Source organism: Chroicocephalus ridibundus, chromosome 3 (genome assembly GCF_963924245.1).
Source record: "Chroicocephalus ridibundus chromosome 3, bChrRid1.1, whole genome shotgun sequence".
Taxonomy (NCBI): Eukaryota; Metazoa; Chordata; class Aves; order Charadriiformes; family Laridae; genus Chroicocephalus; species Chroicocephalus ridibundus.
The window spans coordinates 113018039-113043719 of NC_086286.1; the positions used below are offsets into that span (position 1 = coordinate 113018039).

Sequence of the window (25681 nt, forward strand, 5' to 3'; positions counted from 1 at the left end):
ATAAAATTAATGAAGATTTATAGTCTGGTCAGCTATTCTGCTTGTAACATTGGCGTATACATCCTACTATTTATCTGCAACGGCGCCAAAAACGCCCTAGTGCATGCAGTGCAGAATCAGAACCAAAACAAGAGTGAACGGCAGGTGTAGCTTTCCGCACCATTCCCTAACAGCAGAAGGCTTGCTGTTGAGTCTCCCTAAAACCAACCTGCAGAGACGTAACGTACCGTTAACCTACAGTTAAGCCTTTCAAGTGAAGAGCTTCTCATGTGAAAAGCTGCAACTCAAGCAGGGCACTGAGCAGAAACTACAGCCACGAGCCATACTTGAAGGCACACAATAACATTTCTGGGTCAGAACAGAGAATAACATTTATTGCCATGACTACGTCACTATACACCACATATTAAAGATAATAATGAAACATTTCGCAACAAAGCAAAATTATTATCTTGAAAGTAAGGTATACGGTCCCTATTTAGGAATTATTTTCTGATTAGCTATCAAAAACTACTTTTTCTGGCAAAGCTCCACTTGAATTTCCTACTGCCACCAGCCAGTTTTGGAACTGGTAGCAAAAGACAAATTACAGGCTGTTTTTTTTAGTAATTCAATGAGTTACATTAATAAATTATAATTAGCTTAAATTTACATTATCATCAGAAGTCAGAGAACGTAGACATGAATTTGCAGAAGTCATTTTCCAACATGAATACCTGAATGGCACCAAACAACTGACTTTTAAAAGAGCAATATCAGCAAGAATTTGTATTACTTACTGGTATATAATAGATATTCATTTTAGGGGCTTCATTGGCAGTCATTAGCATTCCTAAAAAGAGATTTCCGCATTAAAAATATTGGTCACAAGAGGATAACACTACTTTTAAAAAAATATATATATATATACTTGACGCATTTAATTCACATGAAGTAGATTTGTACAGAGAACTTAAAATATCTTTCCAGAGAAAAAAATGGAAAAAATGGAAAATTTGCTGGCACAAAAAAAAAGTTAAATAATTAGAATGGCAACCTGAGTATTTGTAGGGAAATAATCCTTCCTGGGTTAGGGGAGGAGGGGTGAAATCACATTACCCGCAGCTCATACACTACATAGTCTGGGCCGGCAATGGAACAGCTAATCGGGACCCATAATAAATTGTTGTGTCAAATGCTAAGGAAAAAGTCTGATAGCAGCACAACTAATGAAGCTTTGTTTCCTACATATTCATCCCCTTTTGTTCTCCCTCTTAACAAGTGTTCAGCACCACTCCAAGCAACACTAAGTCCTGACAACTGCGGGCTGCCAATTCTCATAACAAATTTAAATAGTTCATCCCATAATAATATTTAGAACAAATCCAGTTAGTACTGCACTTAAAAACTACCTTGGCCATAAACTTGTATTATTAACACAAAGGGGGTTGTTTTTTTGGTTTGCATTTAAACACATCTATAGTCTAAACAAAGTCATAAATCGTAAGGTGGTTTACACCTTTATTCATATTTCATCTTGGGAAATCAACGCAACAGTAGCCTGTCAACAGAAAATGAGAGACACGATATTGTGGCTTCAAATGCAGTTATATTAGTGATATCAGCCAACTGGGGCAAATGTAAAATTTGAAATATCTACGAATATACCTAAGAAACACCACGAATAAGGGTTGCAAATACTCTGAATATAAAAAACTCCTGCGGAAATATTAAAATCCATGGAAAATCTCCAACTGCTACAAGACTTCATGAAGTTCAAAATGAGAAATGCTATCAATTTCCTTCTACAATAACAGACAAATAAGAAGGTTGGGCATATACTTTCACATTTATCTCAATTTTGTCTTCCAACGTAGCCGATCACCAGGTAATACAAGAGATGGAACATGAAGAAGAAAAGAACAATCACGTTAGATAACATTCAGATCTGAAAGTATTGTAAGATACGCCACTGAGACTATGAATAACTGGGTCAATTACTACACACCCAGAGGGTAGAAATATAATTTACACCCAACTAGAGGAACGCAATTAACATGGGTGGAGTAATCCTTCCTACCTAATCCTTTTATTAAAAACACACAATGCAGCTTATAATGTCAGCAAACAGGGGGCTTGCTTTCCTGGCAAAGCAAGAAATTTGTGAAAGCTTAGTCAGCAAACTGAGGCTAAAAACCATACCTGGAAAGGTTTGCAGGCAGTTTAAGGAAAAAGCAAGAATTTATAGCATATACACAAATATACAGACGCACACACACACTCTTGTGCTATATGCATATATTATAGAATAGTATATAGATGACACGGTCCTTTAACTTATCACCATGCTCACTACTGTTTCAGGAGACAAAACTTTTCTCCATTGACTGAATATGAATCAGTAGGGATAAAAGGATAGAAATTAATTCTGCAGGTGCTACCAAGATGACAGTAAAAGGAAAACCTCCTCTTTCAGATTCTTCCACCAATAACTAAAGGAGGGAAAAACGGTCTTTGGAACAGTACATGGGCATATATTGCAAGGGAAATAAAAGAGTAAAAAAAAAAGGAGCAATTCTGTGAAAAGAGAAGTCTACTGCGCACATTTTCATTGTTTCAGCTTGTTAGTTTTAAGCAATTTTTATGAGAAGAGAGACCACACCCTAGCAAACTACCCAGCAGCCTAGTTTGATCACTTTAAAAGAGAAATAAATGAGAACTCTCTTTTTCAGAGAAGTTTTAATAAGACCATCTTTGGAAAGTGGTCTGCTATACAGTATCATCAATTTAAAGCAAAGAAAATATGAGTATGAAGCAACAGTAAATGGGAGAAACCGTTTCAGAAAATGCAAATTTGTAGCTTCAAAACTTTTTTTTTTACAATAATTGAAACAAATGAGGCACAGATTTCTATACGCTGAAGATGCTGTTACGTTTCATTTATATTTTACAACTTAACTGAAGCTGAGTCAAGGCTACTCAGTAAGTGGTAAACCTTTTTTCCCCAGCCCCACTCTGTGCATGTGTGATCAGAGAAAAAGAAATTCATAACTAGTTTAAGAGATCCAGTGGGTTTTTTTATCACCATGTAGTTTGGTCAAAGATACACAAGGGTTTGCTTCCCATGAAAGGCAGTAGTACTGAAGCTGCTGATAAAATAATTAAAACACCCAACTACAACACAAAATACTGTTGAAAAAGAGTAATTCACATTATACTGAAAAGAGTAATTCACATTATACTGATCAACAGTTTACCATAAATATTTCAGGATGTTTTACGTTACAATGTAATTTCACTTTTCCAATTATTTTTTTAGGTTTTTTTTAAATAATTGTGACACTACACTGTTAAAACTATTTCATTACTGCACATGCAGCAGACATTTTGAGGTAAAAAAGGGCTGCAACTAATCCAAAGTAGCAGCTACCTTCTGTGGTTTTAAAACAAAACTTGATTATTACAACTACTGTAATAAAATCATAAATAAAAAATGGAAAAGTAGAATGTGTAGACATACTAGATATCAATTTTCCCTAAACAAAAGCATTCTAAATACAGATTCAATGACTTCTGGTTTGTGGCATTTCTGAAATTGTTCTCTTCAATTTGAAATAAAACATGAAAGTGTTTCTAATGAAACAAATTCTGAATTTTGATCCACATCAGTGAAATAAAACATGGAAGCGTTTTGTGCTTTGCAATGATGAACTGCAAAGCTGTTTTAAGTGAATGTAAGAGCATGAGGGTGAGATTAGGGCATGGTCTTTCTGAGCAGCAGTTTTGTAGAAGGTGTTAAAACACAAGCTAGGCAAATATCTCTTGAGCTTCCTGTGCCACGCTGGCTCCACCAACACCCATCCAGCGGTGCTCTGAGAATGCTGGGGCACCAATGAGAGCACTCAGCCACACCCATCCTGGTACCTAATTGATATTGTATGTCCATCTTTCTACAACTGCAAGTTCGTATCACTGAAAGTACTTCTTTCTTTTCAGATATTCAATCATTATTATTCTTTAAATTCTAAATGAGCATGAGGTCATGCTAAGCACCTTAAATTCTGGAGCAACAGTATTTATGACAAAGACGTAATGCACCACCTCTTACCTTAAGTCTCTTAATTTTCACTGCAACAAGTTCTAGTTTTCCCTCCTCTGCCTCCATATGATTATAAAATACAACCTAGTTTTCATCCCACGACAGTTCTTACCAAAAGACATCAACCTGCTCCGCTACAGACACTACAGACATGCTCGAAGCAAGAACAATAAGAAAAGCAGAACTGACTTAGGGAGGAGACATGGGACACAGGACTGGAATGCACAGTCTTGATCACTGACTTGGATCCAGATCAGACACATGAAAAAGTAATGTCCAATAAGCAACATTAGGGAGATATGTGCATTCAATTCTTTGTGCTACAAAATTCTTCCGGCAGAGCCTTATGAAAATCATTTCTGCAGAAGCACCTGAGGCATGTCTACATACCACAGCGGCTACAGAGCGTCCATAGCTGAGTAACATCCATCCTTGTAGGCATTCAAACTTGACTGGTTATGACCTGAGCAACCTGATCAGATTTGAAGTTAGGTCTAACTTGAAGTTTTTCGTTGCTTTGAGCAGGAAATGTATGACCCCCAGAGGTCCCTTCCAACCTAAATTACACTAAGATTTTACACTGTCAAATAACTTGGTTTACTCCCTGCCTTCAGCCCTTCATTATGAACGCTGCATGGATGTTAATTCACTCCTGGGTTCTCTTTTGGATAAAATCAGTGAACTCAAAGGTGAAACCTGGATGAAATGCAAAAGATAATTCACTCCAATGACCTCTCTCCACAGTCACTACTGGATGAGAGATGACCAGGTTCTTCTACTTCCATGTTGCACGGTCCACACTTTTACCACACAGTTATTCTCAAATACACCCAAATGAACTCATACATACAACCAGGGCACATGAGATGTACCCTCAGCACCATGCCATAAAGTCCCTGTGTTGGCAGGCTTACATTACATTCTTTGCTTACATTATTTCTGGCACTTGGATCTGGGAAAAACGAATACATGGAACGCAAATAAAAATTATATTAATGCCTTTTTGAGGGCTCAGAAAAACCTAGCCCAATTCCTAAGTAGTGAAACACCACTCTGTTTCAGAGGGGTCTAAACCTGAGCACCATGGAAGCAAGTTAATATTTTCATCAGCAAGGTCCTGCAGACCATTACATTTCTGCCGCCGCAGAAGGTCAAAAATGCCCACCCTCTCAGCAGGGATCAGTACTTAAGTGCTCATCTTACAAAAAAAAAAAAAAAAACCAAACCACATTCTCAACTGAAGTTGGCAGAAAAGACAAGATAAGTTTTAACTCGCTAGAAATCTCAAACTCACTTATCTACAATCTTGAATTTGAGCTGCTAGTATGAATCAAAGTCCAAGTCGCTCTGTCTTTGCTGCTACCTCTCTCTAAAATTAAGGTAATAGCAGAGTTTGCAACACAGGCATTCTCTGGATCAAGAATTTTGTCCTCTGCCATCCTAGTGGCCCTAATTTTTATTTCATCTTTTTCAGTACTTTCTAAAAAGGAAGTAGGTGTCACATAGTAGATAAGAACTAAGCAACTCAGATCAAACAGGGAAAATTAAGGCCAGTTGCAATCTGAGGTACAACCAAAACACGTGTGCACGTACAATCAGCATTTTGTAAAGTACTTTTACTCATAAGGTAGGATCTGGATACTTTGGTTAAAAGGGACCCTCAGTTTTGACCTCTAACATAATGTTATGAGACACAGCAATTCTGAGAAGAGTCACAAAAAGCATGCAAATCTATGCACTTATGAATCTACACTTAAAACCAAAGAAATAATTTTCAGGGAGGGCACAATAAGCACAATATCTAAAACGAAAAAAGATCAAATAGTTGTAAACGCTTGTAAAAATTTGTAAACTTGCTGTAAAGAGATTTTTCCTAGCTCTAGAAAGCAAGCTCTGACTTATCTGTGACTTAGCCGAGACAAAAAGCCAAAATTCCTATTCTTATGAAACAAAACACTTCAGATATTTGAAAGGGCAAAAGAGGTCAATCACCCAATAGACAGCACAGCAGCTCCTAGCTGCAAATAGGCTCCGATTTAAATACAGAAGCAGAGGAAACAATGACACAAACTGACAAGTAACCATTTTTTCCTAACTGTGTCACAAGGAGGAAAAGTGGACCTAATTCATATCACCTCAACAGAAAAAAAGACCGCAGCTTGGGTTAACACAAGCTTTCCCTTTTGAACTTATGAAGACACTGATATATCTAACATACCTGAATTTGGATACAGGCAGACATCATTGATACCATATTCTGGCTCCATTGAAGTAAATATCTTCCCCTGGAATTGTATAAGAAAATAGATTATAAAGAATTCCAAACAATATAAATAAATTTAGTAAATCTAAATATGAAGAATAGGCATTACAGAAGCTAAGAAATATGACAGAATAAAGATGGAACAGATTTTGCAAAAGAATAAAATGTTATTAAAGTATCTGAACATAACACAAGGAACTCAGTATTGTATTTTGTCTCTGATCCGATCTCCTACAAGGAAGCGTAGCCTACTGGTTATTGAAGACACAGCAACATACAGTGGCACCTTGAATTTCTCAGCTCACACTTCCGTGTTGAAAATATGTGTGTCAGATCTGCTTTATTTTACTTTATGCACAAGGGGGGCGGTGAGGTCCGTAAGTTCCTGGCACATTGCCAGCGCAACCCTCCTTTTGTTCAAGTCTGAAAGGGGTTGTTTTAAATAATTTTATTTTAGTATCATGAGCTGAAATGATGGACTTGGAGTGGAATTCAATTCTGGAGCTTGGTTCCTCCACCCTGCTCATGCCTACGTAAATGAAATATAGTTCAGCACTTTATCTGTAATTTATAAACTCAGTATTAAAAAAAGGTCTAAATACAAAATAAAAGTAGTAAAAGCATCCTGTGGTATCTAGCTTAGATCAGATTTGAAGTTATAAAGGTTATTTAAGAAAAAGGTAAAAGCAGGAAACAACATTCTCCAAAAAAAATAAGAATTGGAACAGAGTCTGAAAAACCCAGACAAAATACAGGTGCTCTTATAAGCCAACACACAAGACAGCCAGCAAAGGAAGAGTCTCTAAGAACTGGGCCGCAGAATCCGAAGCATGAGAGTACATGCCCACATGGTTCTAAATGAGGGACAGGAACAGAGCAAATTTTGATCCTATTCCTCTTTTTTCTTTCCCTGCAGCAATCCCACCTACCTTTCTGGGCCCTTCCTTTCCCTCCCAGTTACATGCTGTTACCCCACCCACCTCTGGTCTCTCCCCGATGATTAATAGGAGTCCTCCCCCACCCCGGCTCTTAGCAGACAAAAGCCTCACGCTCCCCACCCCAAGGCACGTCTCAGCATGGGGCTATTCTGGTATCAAAGCCATATGCTCTCCACCCCACAGTCTGCCTCTGCAGTTGGTTCCCAGCCAGAGATAGTCAGGAACCAACATCTGGGAGAGGTGGAGCCAGCTGGAACATACTCTAGGAAAGAGTCCAAAGCTATCTTTGCCTTCCAGCAGTAAGAAACCCTCCCTTTTCCCACTGCGGAGGCCACCTGACAAACCTCACAGTCTTTCATGCTCAATGAGGGAAATGTATATACCTAGGAAAAATGGAGAGAGGCCGCTGCAGATGTTTTAAATAATAACCAATAATTTATTTGCTCTTTTAAACAATAAAAAGTAACTGCAGAGGAGCTTCCCAAAAACTGTTTGCGATCACAGAAAAAAAAAAATGAAATGAGGCTGTTGAAAGTTCATGAAGAAGCACAACAATAGAGAAATGACTGCCTGAAATAGTCAGGAAAAAGAGCCTCTAAACTACTGTAACAGCTCTTGGTATGTTTCATTCTAAAGCTGGAAAAGCATAGATGGAGCGTGTTTTTTAGAAGGAATACAATGACTAAACATAGCCCCTCAAATCAAACCAAGTTACAGTAGTGTTCCTATGAATCTATGGAGTAACACACTTTGTGCAACCTGCATTGACAGAAAGATAAGAAAAAGAACAGCACGATATAATGAAAGCAAGTCTTGTGAAAATTAGAGATTTCAACTTCACTTAGGGTGTAAAAGGCAGGGATAAAGATGCTGCCTATTGCAACGCAGTCCATTAACACAGCATAGTACACATTGGTATTTGGATCCAGGCATTGTATCTGCTTCAGTATACAAATAGCTTTCTGTGAAAATAAGCCTTATCCGATTTTAATACATCATAAACTAACTGATCTACCTCTGAAGTTAGCCCTTCTTTGAGCAAGGAGGTGGAATGACCATGTTTTCTCTCATGAAAAACCATAACTGGATGTGTTCAAGCACACTGTGAGAAACAGACAAAGCAAGGCCATGGCTAAGATACTATTTTTTATGTTTAAATCCTTCTACTGAAAGAAGCATCTACTGAAGAAGCATAGGCAGACATGTACAAACAGCTAAAAAAATACCTAAAACTGTATCTTTATACCTGACAGGCTGTTGAATACCTTCCCAGATGTTGGTTTATTTAGTCAGACAGGACAAAATGCTATGTAAATTAGGATACATTAAAAACACAACTTCCTACACTGAATTTCAGCCTTATTATTCAAGCTGCATGAAAAAAAAAAAAAATTAAACATTTTGAAGGCAGCAACATAAAAACACTTACCGTATCTTTGTTCCACATTTTTATGATTCGACAATCTGCAGAGATAATTAAATCCAACTGATGCTGAAACTGAATTGACTTAATAGGCAAGCCATAGTGGTGATCTTTGACTATTAATGGATTACTAGACCGGAGATCATATAATAAAACCTTGAAGAATAAGAGACACATTAAACTTACAATATTGAAAGATCACGAGGAAGTCACGCACACCAGATCTTCACTAAAGGTTAAACTAAACTTAAGATTTTTTTTTACTTAAATACATGGACAGGATTTATGTAAAATAAATCAGTTTAAATTCTGAAAACAGCTTATTAAATGAGCCCAGTTTATTCTGACATATATTTTAACCTCAGAATGCTTCAGTCTAGAAAAATTAAGAGAAAATTTGAGAGCTCACCATCTTTCTAAAGTCTTTTTAATTTCCATTGAAAAAACGAACCATTTTCAAGGCTTTTAGTATTTCTTAATTACTAATATTTCACTTTCAGATTCTTGTGCTGTTCTCACAAGATTTAAATTTTCAGACTCCCTTCCGCATTCAGTATCACTTTCACTCAGTGGAACATCAAGAGAATGTTAATTTTTTATTTTAAGGAAAATAGAGAGTACAGGCCCTGTCTCCAAAGTTTCCTATGGAACTTGAAAAAGACCTTAAATCTTTCATACGCAAAGTTATGAATAGTAATAATTTTGAGAAAAAAATATTATCGGTTTAATAAAAAATATAATCTCCAATAAAACTTGCTTGACATGTATACTGACATTATCATAAATACAACTCTAACATACCTATCTGCTCTTGAATAAGCTACAGTTTTCTAAATCCAACAAAAGAATGATGAAGGCAGAAAAAAATCCCCATACTCCCCTTAACAAATATTATGGTAACAATGAAAAAATGAATCTAAATGATCCCTTATAGAAAGATAACGCAGTAAGAACAATAGTTGAGAGACAATCGCTTCTGCTTTGTTAGCCACCATCAAGATATGGGATACCATATATGTTGCATCGAGATAGTACTGATTCAGTCTCAAAAAACAACAACTTCCCCACATACTTGACTCTTTGAAGTTATACGTATGTAGGTTGTGATGATTTTCAGTGGTCCCTACAGTATTCTGAAGAGCATGACCATTTGACAAAATTAATTTGTAGCTTAAATCTATACATGTAATTTATGCTCTTATAAATGCTTTTATTAATATATATTGACATTACAATAAGCGCACTCAATGTATAATAGACCTGGACTGGCAACTGCAAGAACAGGATCTCCTAAGAACTGCTGTAGATGCAGTTAAGTCTACCTGCCCAGTAGATGTTCCAACAGCCATATTCAAAGCTCCATCAAATTTCAGTGCCGAAACGGACGGTAAACCATCTATCCTGCAAAGCACAATGCTTATAGTTAGACAGTCTTTCAATAAAGGCTGCAAATATTTTTTTCAATCTTAAAAATAGCTAAGATAATGAATGTAAATTAATTTACAGATATGACACAGAAATTCTACTTCAAAAAGCTGTATTGTTTACATTCACAACTTATGGTTGTATAGAAAATTAGCCACTACTACTCATATCAATAACTAAGAGACTCCATTTATGTCTAAGAGAACTCTTTATTCACACTAGCAATGAGAAGACCACGGGCAGCTCATTTTCATACAAAGTGGGATTTGTTTCGAAAAGCAAAACTTCTGAAAAAAACAGAACACCACACTTTGGAAAGGTAGCCTTTACTCACTCTGTGTCTGCTGTCACACTGCTTAAAGCACAGTCCAACAGCCCAACGCGATTTCTAGTTCTCGGATCCCAGCATTCCACTTTACCCTAAACAATTTAGAAAATACATTTCAAGCTTATGCAACATATGTCTGGTATTCTGAAAATGTTTAAATAAAATTATGAATTACTTAGTCTATGAATAATTAATCAAATTTCCTAGGTTGACATGAGTTGTTCTAATAATAGCATACAAGCTCCACACATCTGATTTATAGTTTTAAAAAACGTGATCTGAATCAAAACCATTAACACGAAATTTCTGAAGATTAATGGGGTTCACGTGCTAGTTAATCTCTACAGATGGCTATACTGTAAAGCAACATAACATTACGTTCTCTCCTATTTCCAAAATCTCAAGCATCTCAGCAACCAAGGTAGCTCAGAAATTATTATCTGCACTATGCTCTAAAAAGTCATTTTGTTTAACAGATCTATACTTAATATAGCAAATGAGATCAAATTAATTAATGAGGTTCCTGTCATGATTTCGTCTTATCCTCATGCAAACTTACATAAAAAAAGAAACAAACACTGCTGCCCTTTTTATAAAAGGAATGCAAACATTTACCTCAGCCGTTCCCATAGCAAACAAGAAGTGTACAGGATTTATGTCACAGGCATTACTCTCTCTAAAACAGAAAAAGGAGCAAGTTTAATGACCTCAGAATAATTTAACACATGAAAAAGATTCACAAAAGATTTCTGTAATCATGTATACTATTGCTCAGCTGGGAAAAGCAAAAGCTGGAGGGCGGGAGGGAGGGATGGATGGCCAACTAACAACAGCTTCCCATACTTAAGAGGAGCTTACCAAGAATTTGGAGTAATCAGAGACAGTGCTGATTACTTGAAACAGGTAAGGTTCCAACTGTATGCAAGGATAATATTTTTACACTATGAGGATAATTAAGCACTAGAACGGGTTGCCCGTAGAGGCTGTGGAATTTCCATCCTTGGAGTTTTCAAAACCCTCTGGGAAAATTCATCTGAATTCAGTGTGACCATGCCTTCAGCAGGAGGCTGGGCTCTGAGGTTCTTTCCAACCTGAATGATTCCGTGTTTCTCTGCCCATATCCGCCACCTACCACCACGCCCTGCCATATCGCTCTGCTCCACTATATTCTTAAGCCACTCAATTATGCAAAAATGTCTTCCCAATTACTTACGTTCTGAAGCTTACATCTCCAGCATATTCTGATGAATGGCCTGTCTTCCCTTCCCTCACCCAAGTACTTTATTTCTCAACAGGGCATCCAAGAGCCCTGTATTTCTCCAACAATTCTTCCAAAGTACAAATACTTCTCTTTACACCATTCATCCCAGCACTTTCCAACTTCTTCCATGCAAATCCCCCCATCTCTAACTCTGTAACTCATCCAACTCCCCCACTTCACAACCTTCCCACAACTTCAAGTCTCGTCTCTCTAATTCAGATTTTACACTACACCCTTAGGTCTCCTACTCCAGGATTTTCCCACTTTTTTTTTTTTTTTTAATGCTGCTCGGTTTCTGTATTGTGCCTTCCCAAATATTGCTTCGTCCATTAAGCTATCCTACCCACTGAACACCAGCTGTTGCCCACCAACTAGCCACTTTATCTAGCCAAGTCTGTTCTTCTCATCTGCCTCTCCCCACATGAAAGGAGCCCAGCTCCTGCTCTGGTAGGGTTTTCAAAAGAATCAGACACATGCTGGAGATACAAAAATTCTCTTTGGGCTACTCCAAGAGCAGAAGGACAAAGACATGTCTGGGAAAGTACATACCCTGTGGGTAGATCTCTATATGATGGCTAAATTGAGCAATAATGGCAAAGTTTTAATGAAATGCTCTTAAGATCAAGTTATATAATACCTATTACAAGTCTATATTAAGCAATTTTAGAATATCCACAAAAGAAAACTCAATTAAAGCACAAAAACTAGAACAAAGAATTACAGAACATAAAATAAAATGAGGCTCACACTCAGCATATGTTCCTTTTCAACTCTACAATGCGTTTGGGCAGTATTCAGACACAGTACTGATGGTAAGCATTCTAGTAGTTTGCTTCCACCTGGTGGAAAGAAGACAGATAGACGCCATGCATTACAGATTACTTACGAAGCATCACTTTGCAGGGAGTTGAGAAACCTTCCTTGTTCCAGATTTAGCCTGTATACTTCAGAACTACAAAGGAAAAATCCAAAATTACTCTTCTTTTACGAATACTGAAAATACTGTCATAAGGTAGGAGGAGTTATAAAGATTCTTGCTGACAGCCTAATTTTACCAAATGCACAATTTTCAGACTTCACATTCTGAAATATAAGACACATCTATCCTTCAGTGTGAAAAATACAGAGAAAAATGTGCATGTTCACCAGAGATATTTATTACACTGCGATATCCCTTCTTTTCCCAGGGAAGGGATGCATTAATTCCTTTCTTAAAATCTTTTCATTTACTATGATTTACATTACATCTTGAATTGCTACTTATTTTATTTGAAACCCTGAAGACCTCATTTTATTTTCACTATGTCTTCTCACAAACTCAAATAATTATTTTATGTGATTTGACTCATGCTTTAACAGCAACAAAACACCAACCAGGATAGAAGTTAATTTTCCTTCCTTAGATGCTAATCGCTTTTAGGACAAGACACCGAACTGCAATTTTTATAACAAATTTGCAAATACATAATGTACCTGGTTTTAGAATCGAAGAAAAAAAGTCTTAAAACAGTACAGGAACTGAATTAATCTTAGTCTTCCCACATTTTCCACTGTTCACAAACAGTCTACATTACTAACTTCTAAGGAACTGCCACTTCTTCCAACTTTTAACATTTCTGGTATTTTAATATTAATTTTATTTTTGGAAAACATTGCTAACAAAAGCGAAACAATATAATCCACTTAATCAGTACCTTGCTCCTACAAAATACAGGTCACACGATGGATAGTGATAAGAGAAATCTCTACCAAATTTTGGTATTCTTGTCTTGTAGTAATGGCCGTGTTGCGAATGAAACTCCACAAACCTACCACACTGCAAGAAGACAATCTGAAAATAAAACAGAAAGCACTGAAACAAAGAGAAGCAGATGACAATCTCCTCAACTTGTCTTACAGCATGAACTCCAGTGATTTATTTTTATTTCAAGCTCACACAGGTTTATCACAACTCATTTAAACCACTTCGATTAAAATGAGAGAATCAACTAGTGCTTCATCACTCTCACTAGCCGCAACAAAAAGCTTTATTAATAAAGATTAAATGTATATTCACGAAAGTATATGCCATACCCTGAAAGTGACTCTGCAACCAGAAGCAGCATCATCACCTCAGTGTTATGCTGCACTAAAATTAGTATCTGTACTTCTTTCAGACACCAGAGTTAATAATTTCTTCCAGGTACAATGCCATGCAGACACCAAGATGTTCACAGGTACTAAACACATCCTGACGCATGACAGTGTTCCAATAAACGACACCAACGACCTTAGTGTATTTTTTTTGTTGTTTGCCAACTGAAGCAGCACATTGTTTCTTTCTGAAACTTGGACAAACATCTCACTCTTGGAAGAGCCCACAGGAAGGCGTTACTAGAAGGCTACATCTAGTCTAGTAAATAAAATAAGCCAGAACCTGCCCCTATAGCCCTGATGGCAAGTTAAAATGGCACAACTCACATCCATATGAAGGAATTCTCCCCATTTCAAACAGAGACAGCCTCATCCACACCATCCGTTATACTCATGCTGTACCTCAAGCCATAGCCGGGCACTGTCTGATGGAGGAACAGTTGGCCTGGCCCAAACTCGTGCCACGATTCATGCCAACAATTAAACGAGATGCACAATCACAGGCTGAGTCTTGACTCTGAGCCTCATCCCTATTTAGCTTAGATTAGAAAAGTGCTGGTTTATTTTAGAATATGTAGAGCCCATGCATCTTCTAAAAGTAGTAGATAATGACGATTTTAAATTTCCTACTGCTGGACTACATTAGCAACTCAAATAAGGATGAGAAACTGCGGAAAGGTGAGCTACAAAAGTTATTTTGAATCTGTCATCTTTACTTATATATCTGTATATTCTTCCCTTATGAGACATGGAGAAAGTACAGACCTGGGCTAGTACTTCATGCCTATTTATCATTAAGCCACCCCTTAATTATGCTTTTTCTGATATCAGAAACCCCAGTGTTTCAACTTTTATTCAGGGACTTGCTCATCTTGGTCCAAGACTGAGTAACATCTTTCAGAAGTGTAACTACAACTTTGAGATTACAGATGCAGCTGCACCGTGGTTATACAATGATGTTTTTCATATACATCCCAATCAATCCTGTGTGTGCCTAATGCCTTGATTCTTTCTACCGGAAGTTTACAACAAGCAAAGCTCTTTACTTGTCTGTTTGAAACAATGTCCGTATCAAATCTTTTCTCTGTCATCATTGCAAAAGAATAAACGTCTGCATCTTCATGCAGTACAGAAGCTACCTAAACTATGAGAAGAATACAAAATTAAACCACATTTAATTTAAAAATATCAGTATCACATTACTTTAGTTCACTACCAGCAAGCCACCAAGAACACGTTACTAGGAATAAAGATGCAGTTTGCTTTCAGTGAGAAAAGTGAGTTTTCTTCTCACCAACTCTACCTCCAAAAAGATTTTAGAAAGTTTTTGATAGCTGCCAAAAGCAACCAAATATTCTGCTAATGAATGCCTTAGCTCTAATAATTTTCTATTTTAAGAAAAAAATTCTCCAAAACTGGACTTGAAGACAAGAAGTCTGGAGAGGGCCTTTTTACAAGGGCATGTAGCACCAGGACAAGGGGTAACGTCTTCAAACTAGAAGAGGGTGGATTTAGATTGACATCAGGAAGAAATTTTTCATTATGAAGGTGGTGAGACACTGGAACAGGTTGCCCAGAGAAGCTGTGGAGGCCTCTTCCCTAGAGGTGTTCGAGGCCAGGTTGGATGGCGCTTTGAATAACCTGGTCTAGAGGGAGGTGTCCCTGACCAGGGAAGGGCACTTGGAACTAGATGATCTTCCAACCTAAACCATTCTGTGATATTTGTGTTCTCTTTCATTAGCAGTGGATACAACTCCCTGTAAATCATGTTTGTCTTTCTTTTGAACTAAATTAATTTTGGTTACTACCAGAAAACTACAACTTCAGGGTAGCAAAAGCACAGCCACTGGTGTGTGGCAAAAATACTAAGCAGAAATATGTGTCTCTGCAAAAGGCCGTGGAAAAAAAGACATCACTCTCTCCTAAGTCTGAAACTTCTAAGTCTAAAATTTAGGAGAGCACCTAAGTGTAACTGGCCTTATGGATACGAATACCAATGAAAGCCAACAGCACGCTCTCATGGTAAAAATGCCAATAAGCCTCAAAAGGTGACAAGCTGAAACACAGGAAATTCCATCTCAACATGAGGAAAAACTTCTTTACTTTAAGGGTGGCAGAGCACTGGAGCAGGCTGCCCAGAAGAGGTTATGGAATCTCCTTCTCTGGAGATATTCAAAACCCACCTGGATGTGCTCCTGTGCAGCCTGCTCTAGGTGACCCTGCTTTGGCAGGGGGGTTGGACTAGGTGATCTCCAAGGGTTCCTTCCCAGCCTTACCATTCTGTGATTCTGTGACCTTAAGACGACAGCAGGAGCTGGGGAGAAGCTATTTTTGCTGTGCTACTAAAGCGTGCAGCAGTGTGTCTAGTGTCGGGCCTCCCAATTCAAGAGGGATGTTGAGAACATCAAGGGCTACCAAGACAGACAAGGGGCAGAACAACAAATGTACAAAGAAAGGTTGGATGAATCTCAGCTTGTTTTGTCAGGCAAACAGCACCCTGCAGGACTACCTAATAGCAGCCAGCAACTGAAGTGCAGTTACAAAAATGACAAGAGTCAAGCTCTCTGCAATAGCAACAGTGAAAACTTCAGATTTTCCTGGGCAGGTGGGACAGGAAGGAAAAATTCTTTACGATGAGGTAGTGCAGCATTGCAACAATTTATTCAGTGAATTTGTGGAACCTCCATGCTTGCAATTTTTGACAGTCCTGGTTCAAGCATTAAATGACATCTGGAGGTCCCCTTTCCAATCAACATTTTTACGCTTCTAAGCATTTCAAGTGTAATTTCTCAAATATTGTTCCCTCTTTCTAACATGTTCAAAACATTATGGCAGCTACATGAAATTAATTTTCTTTCGAATGATTTGGTAAGTTTTAGGAAACTAAAACTGAAAATAAGGCTGTATTACATTGTGAAAGTAGGGCTCCATTCTGAAATTTCAGTTGAAAACACACACAAGCCTTACTGTTTGTAACCAGTCAGAAATTTATTTGTGAACACAATGTGTTTGTCAGTCTCCCAAATAACTGTTTGGTCTGTACAACCAGAAACATTCTCCCCCAGACAGACAAGTGGGAGGGTACTGTACTCCATCAGTCACCACCTTCTGCGATTTGAATTCATGCACATTCTCAGAAATTTCACAGGGGAAAAATTTTGAAAGGACTAAAGCTAGAAGGCTAGATGATAATGTCTCTGATCAAATAGAAATATTTATTCAAACAAACCTGTACCAGAAATGCTAACGTCTCTTCTCAGAAAAAAAAGTATTAAAATAAACGTTTAACTAAAAAAACCAACAACCAAGGTTTGTCCTAATGAAATGAGGAAAATTATATGCTTAAATTTCATATTTAACACCTTGATGAATCAGCAAAGCAAAGTTTACAGAAAGAGGTAACATCTATTATTACACCAACTGCTGCAGCTGAAGAAAACAGCCACGTGTTAATCAGAATTGGGTGCAGTAACTGTACTGGGCCTGAAAAAGGGCTGATGGTCAGCCCAGCTGATGGAGGAAACTCAACTGTTTCCTCCATGTACAGCACTTCATAAGAAAAAATAAAATAATAAAAAAAAAAATTACTTCTCTCCACAATTTTTGCCTCATTGATACGCTTAGAATCACCATGGCTACAACAATGCTGACAAATCAGGCTATATAAAAAAAAGGTGCATCTGTGTATCACTTAACACAAGGGACTGTGACTAAATGTTATCCTAGAAAGAATAACTAATTCCATTTTTCATATTATTTTGTTTGTAGAATAGATCATTATTTGAAGTTTTTCTGTACTACAGACAAAAGACTTTAAAAGTGGTAAGGCAAATTATAACACAAAGAGACAAAGAAAACAAACAACATTTTGAATGTACAAAAAATGTTTATCCAGTTTGCTTCTTTAAAAAAAACTTTTCTGTTCCAAAAGTTGTTTTGATTGACTGCCTGTACTATATATGAAAATGCATTTTAATATACATATTAAACGATTTTTTCATTTATACATTGAAAACATTAAACATACCTTTGAGTAATCATCTGATAAAATCTCAAACGTAACCACTAGAGGAGAGAGCAAGAGAATTTTAAGTCAACTAGGTAAGCAAACTTATTTGCAAACATTGGCATAAATCCTGAAAACATTTACATCCATGCTAACCTTTAGTCATGTAAGTATTCCCCACAGGTGTCAGTGCATAATGCAGGCACTGTGATAAAATCTTTAATTATGTAACTTTATTTGCAAAATAGTAAGTAGTTTTCTAAAACTTTAGAAACATATGAAGCATCTTGTAATCTTTTTATCATCTTGTATACTTGACACGTTCCTAAACACAACGTTCAACCATGTATTTATTGGCTCGGGGAAGGTCTAATCAAATAGTTTTCAGTGAGTGTGTGGTCCATGGATCTTTGGTAAACCGTCAAAGATGATAAAAAACGATGTGAGTTTGGACATACTGCACACAAACCCGCACATGCGATCCTTATAAGGGGTCAGCACTTCCACAGAAGAAGTTTTAAGGTTCAAAAAAAAAAAAATCACAAATTTGAAAGCTACTATCTATGATGAAAACTGCAATGTATTGAGATTTGCCTAGCTCTATATGAGATGGGTTGGGAGCATTAGGGAGTAGCTGCTTCAGCTAAATTGGTTCCATTTAAATGAGGTAGCTCATTTAAAGTTACCTGAAGTGACTCTACGATACACTTCAAATTAAACATACTTCTGCAGTCTAGCAAGATGCCAGGTCAAAAAAAACCAACCTCACTTTAAGCTCTAATTACCAGCAAGCATTTACTATTACAATGACTCCTACTCTTTTAAAGCGGGTCTCGCTCTTGCCATACCTTCCTCTCCCCAGCCTCTGAGCCCCTGCCCCTACCACCTCCCCTCCTACTATGTTGTAGCACTGTCCCTTCACCCTACATGACTCCTTGGAGTCCTGAGGCACAGAGTGAAGAAACACCACCACGTGCTACTCCCCTTCTCCTGACCTTTCAGTAGTTGTCAATTTTTATTTTTCACATCACTTTCGCACACATCACAGACCAGTTTCATTCTTCCGTAATGATTTACGATTTCTGCCACTCTGTACTCATCCCCTCATTGCTTTGGTGACCCCTGTATCCCAGTTTTCAGCCATTGGTCTTCTAACATCCCACTCTTTAACAAAAAACAAACCAAAAAAACCAAAGCACCATTCCCCAAATCCATGCACCCTAAAACTCAGAGCCACAGCAGCCCTGACCTCTTCCCCTAGTCTAACTGCCAGCAGATTTTCCCTTTCCCATTGTCTATGTGGCTCCTTGCTTTCCTCACCATAGTTGTTTTCCCTCCAAATTTGTAGCAAATAAGGTGTAATTAGGGCCTTGGCCATGCTACCATCCATTCCTAAGCATCTTGCTTCCAAAACAAACAAATTCACTCTTTACGCTGTAACTCACCTACTGAGCTTGGGCTCCAGAGGAGAAACTGTGGTAACACTGTTCAGTAACAATGGCAGAACCACTGTGCATTCGCCTACTGTACTGCTTCACAGAAGAAAGAAGGGAGAACTGACCACCGCCCAGCCGTTGTACCCGCATCGCATTCCCCAAACAAAACACAGCCTTCAGCCACATTCACTCTCTGAGTCTCACGCTTACTGGATTCAAGGTAAATCTTACACCCTTCACACCGCTCCAAGAGAGGAAAGAACTTTGAAGAAGGAGGAGAATGTAAAACTACAGAGAGAAAGAGAAGGTGACGTTTTACTCTAGATTCTCATGTTCCTCCAAAGTACATTCTGCCCCCCAGCATAGGGAGGGAAATTTCTACTTGAGTCCAACCTGAATTACGTAGGAAAGATATCTTGTACTAACAGCTACAGCTTATACTAACCTTCAGAATCTAAACATCTTTCAAATTTCTGGGATAACTGATAGGTATCAAAACAGCGGATCCTTGGCTTGTAAGTTCCTGAAAGAACAATTTAATATTTAATCAAAAAATTAAAAGATAAAAATAAAAATATTTTTAAAGGATAAAAAATAAAAAATATAATATTAAAGCTTGTTTTGGTTTGGTTTTTTAAATATAATGTCTTACATGCACAGGCTTTACTGTATTTCAACTATAAGCATTCTGATCTTACCAGAGTCTCTGTGACTGGAAAAACATGCCTCTTAGTAACACAACCTTATGGCCTGTTTATTGTCTTTGGTGCCTGAAAGCACCCTGCTCGTATGTAGGTTCTTCTGATTACCAGATACATTTAATAATGCCTTCCAGTAAGTCTGAAAGACCAAGTCTCCTTATGCTGTTAACACCTACTAAAGCATTCATGTTTGGATCCTGCTTTTACAGTTACAAAATGTAGCATTATCCTCCATCCTTTAAAACTATACTCAAACAACAATGTTCAGAAGTTATTTAAAGCAAATTTACATACATACAATAAAAATAATTAAGAACTTAGTTTTCAACTCCATTATAAACAGTTTAGTTTTCAATTGCATTATGAACCCTTGATGGCAGGGGGGCTGGACTAGATGATCTTCAAAGGTCCCTTCCAACTCAAACCATTCTATGATTTTAAAAACACCTGAATTCTAAAAAAAAAAAAGTGTTTCACAATACCACTACCACGACAGCCACTTCTATCTCATCTTAACAGTAAGCTTCCAAAACTCTGCTGATTTAAAAATGAACTCTTATCAATTCTACCTGAAATAATGTCATTCTGCAACCGAAATTTTCTACCACTTTCGGCCTCTTCTACAGAGACACTTTGTTAACTCACCAACTGCCATAATATACTGTCCATCTCTTGATACCTTAATCTTTGTGCTAACCGTGGGCATTTCAAAGTCTTGAATAAGTTCAATTCTTCTACGGATATCTATAAAGAAAAAAAAAATTTTTGTAAAGGTAGCACAGTTTTATCAGTCCAAAGAACTGTAATGGTTTCTTATGCAAGCATGTTGAGTTGATTGAATATAGAGAATATCTTTTCAGACCTTTTGAAGTATAAATATCTTTTAAGTATAATTAACACTTTATAAGCAGATTAATACAACCTGTTAACCCTGAGCAGGTGACCTCCATGCACAATCAATGTCTATTCTGAAGCAACTCTGTAACAAATTATTATAAAGTGTAGTAGCAAACATTTATCACACATTTTACACAACTAAGATGCATGATGTATTCTATCCTCCTTTTAACTTTGTGCATTTTTTTATTGGTTGAGTTTCTTCTACAACACTTCCTATGGTATGTAAATAGCCATTTTTATGTTGTATAACAAGTTTAGGCTAAAACGATGATGTTCCTGCACTCTTAAGACTAGCATAATACTATAGAGGAGTTTATAGTTGGACTTTATCATATGCTACGCATGGAACTAATCCATCATGTTTCTGTACAATCTACAGCCCCGATGTTTAATGTCTGAAACTTCAAACAATATTGGTAATATTCTGTTCACATAGAGCTATAAAGGGTGTTGAAGTAACTATTTATAGCTTTAATTTTGCAGTTTTAAAGAGATAAACTAGGCATGACTTCCATCTATCAGATAGTAAAGTGTCTCCTTTGGGACTTGCATGTTGTATATGTGTGGCCGGGCATTACTGAGGACCCTGTGCCAGCAAAACTCACCCACATCTTTCTTCTGTAAAGCTCTTTTCTTCCTGTCTGAGAGCCACTGTAAGAAAACATATAAATCAGTCTTCAGCTCATTACCCATAAAGACAATTGCTTAAAGTTTATCCAGTTCGGGAGTGTAAGCCATCCAGGCCGTTAATTCTTTTCTTCTTGATTATTTGAAAACTTCCACTGGCAAGTTTAACCATCCCACACCTAGAAAACTCACAAAGTCGCGGTTTTTAAGGGTCTGTAAAATGACACACCGGCAGTTAGAGACGGCCGCACTGAAACTGCATTTTTAGTTTAAGAAGTACCGGTAGCTGGTTTTAGTTAATGATCCCTGTCCTCGGCACCAGGAGGGGCAGGGGCAACCGGGCGAGTGGCCCTGGCCCGGGCTGGGGCTCAGGCCCGAACCCTACAGCACGTTTTTAAAGCCTCCTGCCAAGGAGCCGCCGGCGGCCCGAGGCCCGGCCACCGGAGAGGCCAGGCGAGGTCGGGCCAGCGGCGGCGCGTCCCCTCGCCCCGCTCCCTCACCTCCGGGAGGCTCCTGCCGGCGCTCAGGCTGTAGATCTTCACCTCGTTGAGGCTGGAGACCTGCATGGCCGCGGCCGTACCCGCCTCTTCCCGGGCAGAGGGGAAGCGGAAGGCGGATCGCTGCTTCCGGCACGGCGCTGCTTCCACCCGGCGGCGGCCGGGCCCTGAGGGAGGCCGGGGCGCGGCGGGCCGGGCCGGGCCGAGCTCCTGCGCGGGGTCCAGGGGCAGCCCGGGTGAGGGCGGCTTTTGCACCCTCCCTCTTACAGGGAAGAATCATGGAATGGCGCGAGTTGGAAGGGACCTTAAAAATCACCTAGTTCCAACCCTCCTGCCATGGGCAGGGACACCTCCCACTAGACCAGGCTGCTCAGAGCCCCATCCAGCCTGGCCTTGAACACTTCCAGGGATGGGGCATCCACAGCTTCCCTGGGCAACCTGCTCCGGTGTCTCACTGCCCTCACAGTAAAAAATTTCTTTCTGATATCCAATCTAAGTCTACCCTCCTTCGGTTTAAAACCGTTACCCCTCATCCTATCACTCCACTCCCTGATAAAGAACCCCTCCCCATCTTTCCTGTAGGCCCCTTCAGGTACTGGAAGGGGCTATAAGGTCTCCCTGGAGCCTTCTCTTCTCCAGGCTGAACAACCCCAACTCTCTCAGCCTGTCCTCATAGCATAGCTGCTCCAGCCCTCGGATCATCTTTGTGTCCCTCCTCTGGACCCGTTCCAACAGGTCCATGTCCTTCTTTGGGGAACCTACTTTGGCAGGGGAGTTGCACCAGATGATCTCTGAAGGTCCCTTGCAACCCCTACCATTCTGTGATTCTGTGATTCTTATGCTGGAGACCCAGAGCTTGACACACTACTCCAGGTGGGGTCTCACGAGAGCAGCGTAGAGGAGCAGAATCACCTCCCGTGACCTGCTGACCACGCTTCTCTTGATGCAGCCCAGGATGTGGTTGGCTTTCTGGGCTGCGAGTGCACATTGATGCATCATGTTGAACTTCTCATCCACCAACACTGCCAAGTCCTTCTCAGAGCTGCTCTCCATGCATTCTCTGCCCAGCCTGTATTGTGCTTGGGATTGCCCTGACCCACATCCAGGTCCTTGCACTTGGCCTTGTTGAACTTCACGAGGTTCACACAGACCCGTCTCTCAAGTCTGCCCAGATCCTTCTGGATGGCATCCCCTCCCTCCAGCATGTCAACCATGCAACACAGCTTGGTAGAAGCAGCAAATCCTTCTCATAGGGAAGGATGCAGATCTATGAGAAAGCGAGCTTTGCCAGCACCATCGCTCATAGCAAAACAACTTGGCTGCTACCAGCTTCCCCAAGCGTTCATTTCTAACATTCAAAAAGCACCTGTGTAAGAAGCTGACAGGTGTCACAATTTGCGGAGATGGCAGGTAACAGGGGTGGCTGCTTGTGCCACATGGTCTGTGGCTCTCCTCCTTGGTAGGCAAAACCCCATCTTGAAACATCCAAAGACCTGCGTGGTGCCATTCCGTGTGGCCTGAAGGTTACATCAGGAAGGCAGTAGTTGCTTTTGGAGACTTCGTGTAGGAGGTTAATTTTCTCATGCTACAGTGAACCATGCCCATTACTTACAGAGAACAATCAATCCAGGATTTGTTTGATCAGAACCTTGTCAGCAAATGTAAAAAGACCCATTTTTATTGCTTTGTAGCACCACCATTTAAACAAGAACGACATCCAAAATTCTTAGCTAATCTATTCTAATTTACAAGAGCAATGGCAAGGACTGAAATTAGGTATATCCGATCTATATGCATCTTTAAGAAACAATGAAAATCACAACTAAATTCTTATCACAACAATACATAACTCCAGTACAAGTTGCAAACCGAAGCTGTTTCAAATAAGCCTGAAGTATAATATTCCCTGGATGATGGTTCTCAGCAATGATGATACCAATATCATGACTAGAAAGGACTCTATTCTAGTTCATATTAGAGGGCATGATAGCTGAGATTCATGGGAGATCAACACACCTAAATATAGGTGGTTTTGTGGGTGCTAGACATCTAAACTCCCATTTCAGAGAGCTAAGGCTTCACTTGCTTAAATGTAGGTTCTCTAGCGGCATTTGAGATGCCGTATGGTATCCAGGACACCTAGATGGGGCTGACACAAGACCTATGGAAAACCCATCTACGGCATGAGCAGGCAGGATGTGCAAGGCCATCTCAAGTGGCACTAGAAGCTCAGGCAGCTGAATCTCATGCCTAGTAAAAGCTATTAATGACGCCTGAGGAGCAATGTGGCGCAGTAGCCACTAGATGTCTTCTTCGGGGTGAGCTCAATCATTTCTAGGTTCCACTGTCTAATTACTTAGACCACCATAAGCTATGAATAGACATTTAAAGCTGAATTCACTTGTCCACACCCAGAGGTCTTGTGCCATTCGGGATGCGCTAAGGAATCCCAGACATCCACAGCAGATTGGTTGGTGTGAAGCAAGATGTGCAGAAGACCAGTGCCATCCTGGAACAGTGGCCAGGCAAGGATGCTCCAGGGCTCCTCAAAAGGTGTCAGGAGGGGTCAGGAGGACTGAACCCACGAAGAATTCCTAGGGATATAAAATACTGGAGTTTCTTACAGACTGGAAAATGATGTGACTTTCTTTAGGTGGGACTGCTCAAGGATTCCTGACGTTTTTGTCCATTCTCCAGATGTATTTAGCTGGCCACAGCGCAAAAGAAGAGGGGTAGAACCCAGAGGTTCTGCCTCCGCAGCAGGAAACAGCGTTGTATTTCAAGTTATTTGAAATTAATTTTTTGTTCTTTTAGTCAAATTCAGTTCTCAGGCAAGGTTGATAAATCTGAGCCTCGTGAGTCGTACATTTAAGACTTCCTAGAAAATCGAAGAGGAAAAGATCAACTAGAATGTGGACTATTAAAATTTCAATCCAGGTAATTTAAGAGCAGACAAATCTGCCTGTTACACTTACTACGGAGTTAAAAAAATCAGGATCTGAATGATGAAGGAGCAACTATGACAAAGCATTTTGCTTCCTGTATGTAATGAATCTTTGTTGCGTGTAGTAATTATATACTTTCAGGTTTTCCATTCAGATGAACATAGATGAGCAGGTAGGTGTACTGACTGCAAATAGGTGTGATATAACATGCTTTCAAACAAGAGTGCATCATTTTCCTTGCTTTTTCTTTGTTTTTCTAGTGCCAGAATTTGCTGTGGGCATTACCTGGTGAGACATGATGCAGTATACTGAAACAACATGGTGATAAGCAAACTGAACGTAACCTTTGCTGATTTTAATGATAACTAGACAGTGCCCCTTCAGTACGTACAATACATATGCTTATGTTAAGTATGAGTTGTCAGATATATTCACATTGAAACAACATTTCATTGTACATTTCAGTGTACAAAAGCAATTAATCAGGAAGGTTCTGTTGCAATTCACAGTATGGAGAGAGTGAATAACCAATACTCCAGTATTCTTTAACATAATTAAGAAATAGATACACAGCTAAGGAATTATGGTAAGTGTTTGCACACTAATCTTAAAAATATACATAAAAATGCTTTTATTTAAATAATATTTTAATATGTTAATATAAAGTTATTTAAGAGTTCCTTCATTGAAATAGTTTAGACTATAATTCAAATACATTAC

The 25681-nt window shown here is 38.9% G+C and overlaps 1 protein-coding gene across 3 annotated transcripts in view; it reads right to left on the reverse strand.

Moving 5' to 3' along the window:
* The window catches only part of NOL10 (nucleolar protein 10), a 58526-nt gene extending 36418 nt beyond the window's left edge, over nucleotides 1-22108 (reverse strand). For 2 of the 3 annotated variants that reach the window (XR_010070459.1, XR_010070458.1), the window contains exons 1-13: nucleotides 22020-22103; nucleotides 21498-21543; nucleotides 20638-20736; nucleotides 19737-19814; nucleotides 17877-17914; nucleotides 13411-13547; nucleotides 12603-12668; nucleotides 11071-11131; nucleotides 10462-10547; nucleotides 10025-10103; nucleotides 8709-8858; nucleotides 6297-6363; nucleotides 780-832 (exon numbers count right to left, since the gene is read on the reverse strand). Coding sequence is in view for 1 of the 3 variants with exons in the window: in XM_063330474.1 (XP_063186544.1) it covers nucleotides 780-832; nucleotides 6297-6363; nucleotides 8709-8858; nucleotides 10025-10103; nucleotides 10462-10547; nucleotides 11071-11131; nucleotides 12603-12668; nucleotides 13411-13547; nucleotides 17877-17914; nucleotides 19737-19814; nucleotides 20638-20736; nucleotides 21498-21543; nucleotides 22020-22085 (1026 nt within the window). In the remaining 2 variants the exon portion in view is untranslated. Of the gene's footprint in view, nucleotides 1-779; nucleotides 833-6296; nucleotides 6364-8708; nucleotides 8859-10024; nucleotides 10104-10461; nucleotides 10548-11070; nucleotides 11132-12602; nucleotides 12669-13410; nucleotides 13548-17876; nucleotides 17915-19736; nucleotides 19815-20637; nucleotides 20737-21497; nucleotides 21544-22019 lie in introns of all 3 variants that reach the window. The other variant, XM_063330474.1, reaches the window with a different exon arrangement.
* Between the last annotated feature and the right edge of the window lie 3573 nt (nucleotides 22109-25681).